Below are 13,983 nucleotides of genomic sequence, written 5' to 3' on the forward strand. Positions count from 1 at the left end.
TTTGCCACAGAAACCAAACACAGTCATGAATAATGGGCATCTACAACTTCTCTGGGCAACCTGTTGCAGTGTCTCACTACCCTAATTGTAAAAAGTGTCTTTTGATATATCCAATCTAAATTGATGTTCTTTCATTTGCCCCTTGTCCTCTCACTACAGGCCCTGGCAAACAGTCTTTCTCTATTTTTCTTATAAGGCTCCTTTATATATTGAAAGGCCATAAGAAGTTCTCCCTGCAGCCTTCCGTTCTCCAGGATGAAGAACCCCAGCTCTCCCAGCTTTGCTTCACAGCAGAGGTGTCCCAGGCCTCTGGCTCTTTTCATGGTCACCTTCTTGACCCACCAAAGAGGTCCATGTCTTTTTTGTCCCAGGGGCCCCTGAACCTGAGGCAGTACTCCAGATGGACTCTGCCAAGAATGAAGTCAAGGTGAAAGATTACCTCCCTCACTGTGCTGGCCATACTTTTTGTGCAGCCTGGGATATGATTGGCTTTCTGGTCTGCAAGTGAACACTGCTAGTTTAAGTCAAATTTTTCATCCATCAATATATCCAGGTCCTTCTCTGCAGGACTGCTGTCAATACCCAAGTCTGTATGGACACTGGGGGTTGCCTTGACACATGTGCAGGATCTTGACCTTGTTGAACCTCATGAGGTTCACATGGACCCACACCTCAAGCCTTCCCAAAGTCCCTCTGTATGGTTTCCTTCCCTCCAGCAAATCAAACACACCACTCAGCTTGGTGTCGTGTGAAGAATTCCTAAGCGTGCACTCCATCCCTTCATCTATGTCATTGATAAAGATATTAACTGATATTGGTTGCAGTGTGCATCCTTGGGGGACACCACTCATTATTGATTTTCACTTGTATATTGAGCCGTTGATTGTAACTTGTTGGATGTGGCCCATTTTTTGTCCAAAGTAGCAGCAAGGATGTTGTGTTTGGAGGTAGTGTGCCAAAGGCCTTACAGTTCAGGTTCAGGTAGATGACATCTGTAGCTCTTGTCACTCCATTGTAGAAGGCCGCTATATTAGTCAGACAGAGTTTGCCCTTTTTGAAACTATGCTGGCTGTCTCTGATTGCCTCTGTCATCCACACATTTCAGCACAACTTCCAGGAGGATCTGTTTCATGGTCTTACTGGGTGCTGAGGTATGACTGACCTGTTTGTAGTTCCCAGGGCCCTTCTTTTTATCCTTGTTAAAAATTAATGTGCTATTCACTTTTATCCAGTCACTGGAGACTGACTCCTATGACTTTTAAAATAGGATTGAGAGTGGCTTAACAACTACATCTACCAAGTCTGTGAGAGCTCTGGAGTCCATATATGATGCTTATTTTACAAACTTAGATGGTTCCATTCCAGATCCAAATAGCATAGTATATTTAACTGTAGTTTAGACAGCAGAATAGGTTTCTGGGGCTCTTGTTTACAATAAACAAAAATATTCTGTCTGCAGTGACATTAAGCAACCTAGCTGAATATTTTCATTTATTTCATCGTTAATAACTATTCCCAGAAAGTAAGAAAAAAAAGGATCTCTAAGTTGCATTAAATCATAGATACATTATGAAATGTATGTTTTAAGCTTCTGCTTTTTTCCCATTTCTCCTGATTTATTCCCGCTTGTAAGTTTTATGCTGCTGGTATGTCTACCTGGAGGTTTCCTAATCCTTTGATTGAAATGCGGGATTTCTATTGCACTGGGAAATTGTGCAAATTGAAACTATTTTATTTCTTTGTTTACAGAAATAATACAGGATAACCTCATCATAACCAGAGCTCCTGATGCTAAGATATTTGTAAACACTTAATGATTGACTGTCTAGATTATTGATCTCATCACTCAAATAGCTCTGAATTAATAAAACCCATGGCTCAGTGGTGCCAGTGTGGGACTGGGCCTAATTTAAAGGTTTGTGAAATGCAAGTGCAGTAATCGAATTCAAATATAATTAAACAGCTGCTGAATTGTCAGGGATTTTGAAACAACTTGAAAAACTTCATGTGAATCCTCACCTGGCAGTGAAGACGTAGAATATGTATAGTCAGTAGTGTGCCCAATCTACTCGCCTCCCATTTATTCAACACAAGGCACCTCCTGAGCCTGCTGTCACCCTTCCTTTGCCATAGGAAGAGATGGATCACCCAGCACTGTGCCAGCCTAATCTCTTTCCTCCCCTTTTTTGTTGTTCTGAAGCTGCTTAAATTGACACTACTGTTGAGAAAAATCTTCCTGCAACATCAGGCCAAGTATTGTTGATTTACTTTTTCTCAGTGTAGCTTGCTACTCCCAAATAAATGACTAGGGAAAAGGGTGGTGTTGCACAGTTATAAATGATTAAGAAAATATATTATAAAGTTATTCATTTTAATGGAATTTTAATATTAATGAGACAGTTTTCCACTATAGCAAATAAACTGAAAGTAGACTGTTAAATAGTTTACAGTAATAATAACACCTGAAAAAAATAGCTGTAATGAAGGAAGGTTCCTGTTTTCAGTATCTAAATGGAAATGAGCTGTGCATTTAGGAACAGGACAGAGTCACTGGTGTCTTGATCGAGTTGAGGTAAATTATTTGAGTTTTGATACTGCAAACAGTTGGAGTTGGACATGGTCCTTCATGTTTTGAGGGTGTAATGGTTATGATAACATGGTCTGAAAGTCACACTGCATCCAAGTTTGCACTTTAACTCCAGTTTAGGAAATATTGAAAGTATTCTCCACAACAGAATTTGAAAAGTAACTTTTGCTTCTTAATTTGCATTTTTTTTACTATTTTTTATATATACATTTCTCTGCTTTACACAAGATCAGTTATTTCTTTTTTCTAACACTTCTTGGATGCAAGTGAGTCTGCAAGTGGTAGACAAGTGGCAAAACACAGAATAGCCATATTAAAGATTTTTTTTTTCATGTGTTGGGTTTAAAATTCATTGCATTAAAATCTGAGAACCATATGAAATTTAAAAGGTTAACATTTGCATTAATTTAGATTCTCTAGTGCAGAATGAATAAATGTTTTGCATTATAAGGGAGGTTCCATTTTCCCCTGAATTAGCAGTGTCTGTTGGAGAAAGTTGGGAATATGAAATACTTGCTACTTCTTATCTCTTGTTTGCTCTTGATACTGTTCTTCCATCTTATAGAGTTCTTAAGGGTTTGACTAAATGCAGGAAAAGAACTCAGACTTCAAACAGTAATCAAAAATTCCATTATGTGCATTATATTGGGAATAAGCCCTTAGTTTTGTTACTGAATTTCACCCTCACAACAACAGACTTTAGTTAAGTACCAAAGATCAGACTAAGCAGTGATTAACAAAGTGACATGATGTGCTTAGCTCTTATATTGTCAGTTATGCATTTGGGCATGGCCCTCAAATCTGTCTCACTCTAATGGTGAAATGTGAGAAGTGGTGTTTAATTTTGTATGCAAAAAAATTGCAATTATCGAAGAGTTGGAAATAATTAATTTCAAATGATGTTGAATAAGCATTAAGTCTAAAATTCTGTTCTAAGGAAGGGTTGCAATCTCAACGTCTTTTGCTGTCCCTCTGTGCAACCTGGAAATTTACAGTTGAAGAAAAGCTAAAAAACATTACTGATGATTAAAACTGTAGCTAGAGTATGAGGAAAAAGTAGTTCTAGTGGGAAGAGCTGGGAATGGATTGTTTTTATGATTGGGAAAAGTCCACTTTAGAGTGTAACTTTAGTTACTTCCTGGATCAAAAGCTGGTTCTTCACATTTTACCCACAAAATACAGAAGGCAGAAATGTAAATGTGCAGAAATTTTTTTGAGGACAGAGGTGAGTGGGAGGAAATCTGTTAATGAAATCAAACCAATATGATTAAAATGTATGATCAAATTTATAACATTGAATAGATTTTTGGTGGTAGGATGAGGTAACTGAATACATTCCAGTGCAATGTAGAAACAGAAAAATATCTGTTCTTCCAGGAAACAACAGGAAAAAGACAAAAAAAAAGGTGGCTTTCTGTTTTTGAGGTTGCCTGAAAAAACACATAGCAATGGAATACCAAAGGCCTCTTTCTAATTCAATTACAAACTGTGTAATAGTTTAAACTGCACCAGCTGGTCTTGTGAAGCTACCATGTTCCTTGGAGAGATGTTCCTTGGATTCTCTTAATAATCTTACTGGACCAGTTCAGCATTGCATTTTGAGTCTTTGTGCTGAAATAGCAAGATGTATAGCTTAACAGCTCAGGCTTTATTAAACAACAACTAAAGTGAAGCACAGCACGTAGTGTTTGTCCATGTCAGTGTTTAACTTGTTTTAATTTGTATTTAGTAGCATCTTTTTCCCTGTCTCTCTTCTGTTCTTTGTTGCTTTAGTCTGTCACATCCTGGAGCACTCACAGCCTTACAGAAAACCCCTCGTTTGATGGGGGTTGGAATCACAGGGTAGTTCTGTGGAGTACTGCTACACACTTTAGTTGATAAGTTCAGTCTTGATCCTGGAAATACTTGTAAGAGCTTCTTCTTGTGGCTGAGGTTTCTCAGTACGTCCGTGAATCAGATCAGCAAGAGAAAAAGTAAAGCATGGGAGGTTTTCAAGACTTAATAAAGTAACTACAGTCGTTTGAGTAACAATCTTAAACTTGCACCAGAAAAGCAAATTACTCTTGCATTTGGTCTCATGAGCTTGACTTTAGACTATTTGGAAGTAGATTGCCAGCTGTGCATTAGAAACATGTCAAACATTGAATGACAAACTGTCAGCAAAAACCAAGACAATGTATGACTGTTTCTTTTTTGTGTGGAAAGTTCATGTGGTTTTATGTGGAGTTGTTTTGCTTCATTGGTCAACAGCACACCAGCTAAAATATCTGTTTCTTTGAAAACATATGGTGTTTATGTATTCTTTAAAAAATTTCAGTTGTGCTAATCCTAAATGCTTTTTTCTGTTTTAGTTTCCAAAATACTGGTTTTTATAGTTTGGGGTTTTTTGTATAAGCAAAGTCATTGATCTTTCTCTCACAGACATAATGATTTTCATTTGTTTAAGTGAAGATTCCTGTAACATTTAGGCATTTGATTAAGGAAGACTTGCTATTAAGTAACTGTATATCAGAATGTATGGATTTATAATACTGGATCATATGTCTTTCCAAGGATATTCCACAAGTTTATAAGGAAAAAAATTGTATATCCATCTCTGAAATCAGATCTGTACAGTGCAAACATTCACTTTTACATACTGGTTTGTGAAAGCTTGAATTCTAATTTTTAAGCATGACATATGTTGCAGTGCAGTCACCATAACAGATGCACAGGTGGGCAAAGTGAGACCCTTGATGTTTACTGTGAAGCCCAGATGTATTCTGTCCTTTGATGTATCTTGCATTTTGTTGCATTCTGTTTTTGACTTAAATAATGGTGATATGCAGGAAGGAGAAATCTGAGGTAGGGAGATGCTTTGCTGTTGCTTTGAATGTCTTTTTCATATGCCTCAAGGTGGGACACAAAAGCAAGTAGGTGCTATCTACTTTTCTCGTGAGAAGACCATCAGACTGCCAGAAGTACCCTTGGCTGGTAGATTTAGTTAGTGTCCATGAAATTTGGACCTCTTGAAAGTCCTACTTTTTATCTTTTTAAATTATTACTTCCATACATTTTTTTTTCCTTTTTTACAGTATTCTGTAACTTCTCTCAAGACCATCCCAGAATTATGTAGAAGGTGTGATTCACAAAATGAAGACAGATCAGGTATGATGCCCGCTTCTGTCCACCCATCATTTTCTAGGCTTTTTTTTTTTACTCATGTACAACTTGGCAATAATAGCTTCTTGGCAGTGTCCTGTTGTTTTATTTTCTCTCATTTCTGTACGGCTTTCTGGAAACATGACTTTCTTTGTTTTTTTTTTCAACAGATGTTAGTTCATTAGAAGGGAAAAAAGTTCCAAAAAAGGATTGGCTGTATACAGATAAATGTAGGGCTTCATCTCAGCAGCTCCAAACCACAGTATATGCAACAATTTACTTGAAAACCCGAGAAACCATTGGTGACAAGACGTAATAATGTAGGCGCCAATGAAAAAATGTTGGATGTATTTATTACCCATATGGTCACGACCAGTTTGAGGGATGATGTTTTGCCAGAGTCTGAAACTGTATCAAGGATGCTACATGATAGAATCTGCTCTAAGGCATACTGTAACAGTTAAGATTAAAGCTGAGTTTTTTAGTTTAATAGTGTAAACTAAATGAAGAATCATGGCATATAGATGAGAACCAGCTGGAGACCTTCTCCCTGCCTCCCTGACAAAAAGTGTATTCAGTGTTGTTTTTCACTCTGTAAATCAGATTAATCCGCTTTTATTTTTCTCTTCCTGATGGAGGATAAATGAATTGGTGAGAGGAGCATTTTTGTTGAGCTATGAAAAGTTTATTGTGCTTTCTGGCATTTTAATTGAACTTTGTGAATGTTGTTTCATCAAGTACTTTTATAAAAGAAATGGGAGACCTGGAATTCATGGGATGATAGAAGGCTTTCAGAACTGTGCTATACTTGAACAACTTTTGTTTATGTATTTCCTTACAGACTGTTTTAAATTTCTAATATATGTAACTAAGTCAAAACTTTCTGATAGCTACTTCTTCTACCTGAGTCATCACATGCCACTGTTCATGACAATAAAGAAAAGCAAAGGTCTCCTTACCACACTTGCTTGCCATGTTATTGCCCATACAGGGCACAGCAGTGATTGCACACACATTACTTGTTGCAAGTAAAAGCAGGGAAGAACTGTAAAGGGAGAAGACCTCTTATTCACCGCCCTCAATTTGCCCTATCTCACTCTACCCCAATCTCTCCGCATCCTCCTCCATCCTCCCCTCCATATTCCACTCATTCTTCACATCCTCTGCCATTGCACCTTTCTCTCCTTCCCCTGCCTCACCCCTATCTCTTTTTTTCTCTCTTCTTCCTGCCTTCTTACTAGTTCTTCCCCCCTTCTTCATCCCTTGCATCCTCCTGTCTTCCCCTTTTGTCCCTTCTCCTTCCATCTTCTTCACCTCTCCTTCCCTTCTTCTTGCCCGTTCTTACCTCCATTCTCCCCACTGTCTTCCCATTCTCCTATTCTTACACAATTTCTCCACACTATTCTCCCCCCATTCTTCTCTCATTCCTCCTACTTTTTCTCCTATCTTCTTTCTCACCCACTCTTCCCTCTTCTGCTCCTCATTCTTCCCTGCCATTTTCCTTAGCATTCATCCCCTCATTCCTCCCTACATTGCTCCCACCATTCTCCCCTCACTCCTCCTCCCATTCTTCTTTCCCCATTCTCCCCACCATTCTCCCCACTGTTTTCCCATTTGTTCTCCCTATCGTTCCTCCCCACCATTCTTCACTCCCCTTCTTTCCAGTGTCCACCCTGCTATTTTCCCCCCATTTCCCCAGATCTTAATTTTACTTCCCCCACATTCTTCCCTCCCCAGTTTTTCCCACCATTCTTCCCCACAAGTCTTTCCTCTGTTTTTCCCTTCAGTCATCCCCCCAAGTATTTTCCAGTATTCTTCCCACCATTCTCCTAGACCTTTCTTTACCCAATTCCTCTCACCGTTCTCCTCCCCATTATTTAATGCCCCTCATTGTTGCCCCTTTTCATTCCCCACCCAGTATCTCCCTCATCTCTTCCATGTCTCCCTCCTCTCTACTTTCTCACTATTGACATTCCCACTCCTCCTCTGCCTGTCAGTATACGCAGCTGATCATGTGGCAGAGGAGCTTTATCTAATCTTGTCATACAAGAGAATTAAAGCTACTCATTCACTCAGCTGCTCCAAGAGAAAGGTGAACCAGAGAAGGAGAGCAAGAATAGCCCCTAAGACAAATTGCAGTGAGTGGTCTGTTCATGGGGACTGCTTAGCCACAGAAAGAAAAGTATATTCTTTCTAAAATTCAGATAGTAGTCACAAAGTAAAATGTGGATCAATAGCAAGGATGAAGTATGGGCTATGAGCTCTTCCTTTAGATTGGGGGATGCTGACACTTATTGTGTAGCTCTGTTGTTCTATGGTTGTTTCTGCAGTTGGACATTTTTTAATTATGATTTTAATTACATCTGCATTCATCTATTTCCTTGAAAAAGGGTTGACAGAAGCAAATAGAGTCATTGCTGGAAGACAGTATAGCTCTGGCTGCTACTACAGTAGCCTGCCAGTGGAAGTTAGTTCACAGCTTGGGGGTAAAAAAGGGGTCTTTAGCACTGATAATAGTATTGGCAAAGTGGAAACTACTAAATTCTGTTTTTTCTCTCCACTTATCAGTTATGAGCTTTGGTGAATAGGAAATAGTACTAAAATCCTTTTGTTTTTACTTTGCTTGGTTACTGAGTAATCATGTGGTTCTGGACAGGAGGATATCACTTTACATTTCTATACAGACTTCAGTATCTGAAGCATCTTGAAATGTCAATATCAAGAGCTGCATCAGTCAACATTGTGTAAGGCCTCATTTGCTGACTTTTCATAGTTGCTTTTGATGCAGTTTCTTGCCTTCCTCATATGGTAAACCATTAAAATAATGTTGCCAAATTATTGTTGGCACCTGCTATTTTTGATGAAGATACACTGTATCGTAAATCTTTAGTATGTATGGCATTCATGCTATTTTGTATCTGTACTCCATTGTCAATTCAAGTAGTTACACCTAGAAAAACACAAGGTTTTACAAAGAGCTGATCCAGCTGTCTACCTCATACTGACTCTGCTTAGCTAGGGGTTACATTTTTTCTTTAAAACAAAGGACTTTGGAAGCAGAACTGTCCAAGAGTTATTTTTTTAGGAGAATTAAAAGTTAAGCATAAGTTGACCACAGATTAGATATGGCAGGACTATCATAGTCTAAAAAACAATGTCAGCTTTGTCTCAGAAAAATATTTAGTTCACTAAGATAGTTAAGACAAAATTATAGAGAAAATAAGATTCAACTTTATCTGTGGCAGCCATTTTCACCAGCAGGATGGTTAGAACAGATTTGATCTAGACAGTTTCTCATTGTGAAATTACATTTTTTACTTTTATGGCTAATGATATGGAAGTCTTATTATTCATTGTTTGTTGATAAATGTGGTGAATAGCCCCTAAATCCCTTTTTGTTTCCCTATTTCTTGTAAACATTGAATAATAAGTTAGTAACATATGAAAGTGTTTGATTACATTGTTTTTGAATTACTCTAAATACTTTTAATCCTAGACAAATATCAGTGTTTATGACTCAGTGTGCTTTGTCAAGCATTTCACATAGATTTCTGATTTTATTCTAACTATTTCTGCCTGTCTGTAACGTTTTCTCGGAATTACTTGTTCTTTTGTAAAAGGAGGTATTAGAAAGTCTGAGAAAGGTTTTCTCATCGTGTAGGTTTTCCTCCTTGAACTCCCACCGTCACTTCCCCTTATTGGGCATCACTGGCCAGTGACATGTTCTGGTGGGAAAGTCCTGTGGTTCCTTCTTCACCCTTTTGCCAGATGTGCATGGAAGCCATGCAATCAGAGCAGTCTCAGTCCTCACTCAAAATCACAGAATATTTTGAGTTGGAAGATACCCACAAGGGTCTTTAAAGTCCAACTTCTGGCCCTTCCCAGGACAATCCCAAGTATCACACCACGTCTGAGAATATTGTCCAAATGCTTCTTGGATTCTGACAGAATTGATACTGTGACCACTTCCCTGGGGAGCATGTTTCACTGCCCAGCAGTCCTCTGGGTGAAGAACCTTTTCCTAATATCCAGCCTAAACCTCTCCAAACAGAGCTTCCTGCCATTCCCTTGTGTTCTGTCACTGGTCACCAGAGAAAAAAGATCAATGTCTCTCCCTCCTCTTCCCCTCATGAGGGGGTTGCAGACTGCAATGAGGTCTCCCCTCAGTCTCCTCTTCTCCAGGCTGAACAGACCAAGTGACCTCAGCCACTCCTCGTATGGCTTCCCCTCAAAGCCCTTCACCATCCTCATTGCCCTCCTTTGGATGCTCTCTAATAGGTTAATGTCTTTCCTATATTACAGTGCCCAAAACTGCCACAATATTCAAGGTGAGGCAGCCCCAGTGCAGAGCAGAGCGGGACAATCCCCTCCATCAACTGGCTGGCAATGCTTTGCCTGATGCCCCCCAGGACACAGTTGGCCCTCCTGGCTGCCAGGGCACTGCTGACTCATATTCAACTTGCCATCGACCAGGACCCTCAGGTCCCTTTCCATGGTGCTGCTCTCCAGGCTCTTATTCCCTTGTCTATACACACAACCAGTGTTGCCCTGTTCCAGGTGAAGAATCTGACACTTCCCCTAGTTGAACTTCTTATAGTAGTGATTGCCCAGTCCTCTGATTTGTCAAGGTCTCTCTCCAGGGCCTATCTGTCTTCAAGGGAGTCAACAACTCCTCCCAATTTTCTATCAGCTGCAAACTTACTTAGTATCCCTTCAAGTCCTGAATCCAAGTCATTTGTGATGCCTCAGTGTCCTTCTTGGATTTAGGGAATTCTGACTCAGAAAAATTCCAAGGGATCCTTGGAACCAAAATATGTGTGCCAGTACCCCCAGATTACACGGTGAAAGATATATGAAATTGGCAAAAAAATGCAGGGCAAATCACAGTTTATCTGCAGTAAAGCACGATTAAGGGTAATTGTTTTCTCCGCCATCATGCTTCAAGAGAACGATCTTTGTAGCTAGCGTAATAACCACTAGGATGGACATTAGTTCCCTTGGTTAGAGCAAAGTGCTAATAACACCAAGACTGTGGCCTGTACAGGCCATTCCCTTAAAAGTTGGACTCAGTGGTCCTTGGGGTCCCTTCTAATTCAGAATATTCTGTGATTCTGTGATTGTTCATCTTCAAAGATAGAAAATTGAAAAATGTAGTTTAAAAATGGATCTAGTTAGCTCATTTTTTCTGAAATGAAGTGTTAGCCAGTGTGCCCATTGATTTCCAGCATTGTTTAATATAGAATGATGAACTGAAACAGAAGTCAGTCCTTTATGCTTTTCTTATTAAGCATGGAATTGGTTACGTTCTTTCTGGACAAATTTTCTAAGGCCACTTGAGCAAATGGCTCAAGACATCTGTGTTCAACAAGCTTCACTGAGCCATGTCATTGTTGAAGTAAATTCTGTCATCTATGACGACTTTTGGTTGCCATTAAATGAATGTTTCAAATGAAGGCAATATACTACTCTAGATCTTTATTCACAGAATGATAAAAACAAATTCACCTTTCATGTTTGGCAGGTATTGTTCTACAATACTTCATTCCCAGAGTAACTGCCATTCACAAAATTATTCAGAAGATTAGTTTTCTATTTGAGAAAAAGAAATAAATCAATGAACATAAAAGTGCAGACAATTTCTGTCTCAAGCTCCTGGTAGTTTTTGAATTGTATGAGAAAGTAAAGTGAAATTTAATTTGGAAGCAGTGTTACATGGCATCAATTTGACAGCCTGTTGTGCTCCAGATATCTCCCAGGTAAATATACCTGAAACAATACAATATTGTTTGGATCATTCGTTGGTAGAATACTGAAGTATTTTCTCTTACAATAAAGGAATACTTGTGCTAGCTGCATATAAAGTCTTTTTCTAACTCATTTTCACATCCTCCCTCTTCCTGTTTTACACATTTTGTGCCAAAATGACCTCTTCTGATTTTTCATTAGAACTTTGCTCGCTACCTTCCTTTTACATCCATAGATCAATCTGAACAAGGGTAAATCCAATTTATTAATTTCAAAATTTTCTTTGCATCTCCTATATTCTCTACTTTATAATGACAGCTTTGGTACTGTTCTTCCTCAAGCCAAGATAAGAAAAATTATTCATTCCCTGAGGCTCGTAACTGTGTTTGAATTACCTGGAAAAGATGCATTATTATTTAAAAACATTAATTATTATTTACCCTGTATACTCTTTCTTTCTTTCTTCTTTAGAGTGACTTCAAATTCCACTTAATGGAAACAAACCCTCTTTGTTCTTACCTGTGCAGAATTGTTCTTTATTTCATGTTCTCATGATGTACAGCTTACAGTAAAGAACTCTAAAGAACTTCTTGTACAAGTTATTGATATATTAAAACTATAAAACAGTGCCACCTTCAGTTAAAATTGCTAAATATGAATTCAGTTATATTAATAAAACAGTAAATAGATATTCAGAACTGGTTTTGATTATCCTTTGACTTGGGACATCTCTTCCTCTATCACTTGGAGCCCAAGTACTGCTGCCAGTGTGAGAGAAACATTTGTGTTAACAACGAGGAGTTTTCTGAAAGTTTCCGTTGTGTAGTCAACACCTCAGCATCTGTATTCAAAGTCAGAATCACAGTGCTTTAAATGGACCTGGAATTAATACAAGTCTTAATTGATTCAAGAGTCTCTGCTGAAGTCATATCACAAGGAAGAAACTCAGACATTTCTTTCAGATGACAGTAAAACTCCAAACACAAAACTGTATAGACTTGTTGCAGGCCCCCTCCCAATATTACATGAGCAAAATGTTAAAATACTGCATTTAGAAAAATGTGGGCAGTTGTCAATGCTATTCCCCTATTTTCTTAATGAAAAACTTGCCAGTTTTATTTTCATTATACTCAGGACAATTTAAAGGTATTCTGATGTTTGGCACTAGATTGTAAGTATCACAGAAACTGCCTGTAACACAACAGGGTAAAGTTTCATCTGTGTATGAGGTAGTCGTGATAGTTGGAGAAAACCCACAGAGTTACCCTGTAATGCTGCAAACGCTTGTATACCAGATAAAACTCCCCCTCTCACCTCCCCATGTTCTAGACATGCCCCCTTTTCTGATTACTTGTCCCCAGTAGTTCTAGGACATCTATAAGTAAGTAAGTAAATAAGTAAATAAAACTATAAATAAACCTACAGGCCTCTTGATTCACGTTTTGCATTTTCTCTACTCAAGAAGAACACAGAGCACAATATATGATGAAGAAATACTGCAAATTTGACCTTTGCAGGTTTTCATCAGATAGAGCTTTCTTTTGTGCCAAGGCAGTGCTTTGACAGCTCAGGTCTATCAGGTACCACGACACTTTTTCACTGATGCGAATGAAATCTGCAATTTTTGTGTTCCTCTCTCTTTCTGCTTCAGCAACACAACAATGTGATTATCCAAATCTCTTATATTAATGAATAAAAGTTAAGGAAATAATTTTGACAGCATAGTTGGGAAAAAAAATTGTTGTTGTTACCTTTTGGGAGTATACCAGAAATATTGGTCAGATTCTGGAATCAAGCTAGCTGCTCCACATTCTCCTGCCTTAAGCTCAGACACACTTTTACTCTTGTTTAAAAAAGAATCAAACAGTATTTATTTGACCCAGACTTTTAATGGCCCCTACCTGAGTTCATAAGTATGGAAAGATGAGCAAGAGGCTTTTCCTCTGGAGCAGCTGTTTAAGACTGTTCACAAAATTCCTGCTGTGCTGGTGCTTCTGAGGCCATAGGCAACGCTTGCTTTTGCTTCTTCAGGGAGCAGTCATCTGAAAGCAGAATGAAAGAGATTCAAGCCATGCCCTGGTCCACTCTGACCTCGTGGGGTGTAAAGGGAAGCTGTGCTGTAACTGCCTGAGGACTGGTGCAGCCTTTACAGCGCCCAAGTAGTAAATAGCACAGAGAAATACTGTGTCAACCAGTCTGGCTTTCTTTGTTCCCTACTGCTCTATGTTTAAATGCTGTATACTAATCCTTTATTAAAAGCAGTGTAAATCCATCATCTTAGTTAAGTGAAGAGTATGTTTTTAAGACAGTAAAAGTATTGTTAACTGTTCTTGGTGTTCCAGTTTGTTTTCTGGAAAAACAGTGTTTGTAAAGAGATGTTGGAAAGAAAAACAATGAAAACTGGAAGAACCTTACTCTGCTCTAACGCTGATGAAAGAGAAATACATGACTTCACAATGAGCCGAGACAAATCTGTAACAAAGGTCATTGCTTCTTTGCAGTGTCTGATT

General features: G+C 38.6%; 1 protein-coding gene across 3 annotated transcripts in view; it reads left to right on the forward strand.

Moving 5' to 3' along the window:
• SNCAIP (synuclein alpha interacting protein) overlaps positions 1-13,983 on the forward strand; it is a 93,281-nt gene that overhangs the window by 40,777 nt on the left and 38,521 nt on the right. For all 3 annotated transcript variants that reach the window (XR_010426947.1, XM_064642784.1, XM_064642785.1), the window contains exon 3: positions 5,662-5,734. Coding sequence is in view for 2 of the 3 variants with exons in the window: in XM_064642784.1 (XP_064498854.1) it covers positions 5,662-5,734 (73 nt within the window). In the remaining variant the exon portion in view is untranslated. The remainder of the gene's footprint in view (positions 1-5,661; positions 5,735-13,983) is intronic.

The sequence above is a fragment of the Pseudopipra pipra genome, chromosome Z (genome assembly GCF_036250125.1).
Source record: "Pseudopipra pipra isolate bDixPip1 chromosome Z, bDixPip1.hap1, whole genome shotgun sequence".
NCBI classification, from domain to species: Eukaryota; Metazoa; Chordata; class Aves; order Passeriformes; family Pipridae; genus Pseudopipra; species Pseudopipra pipra.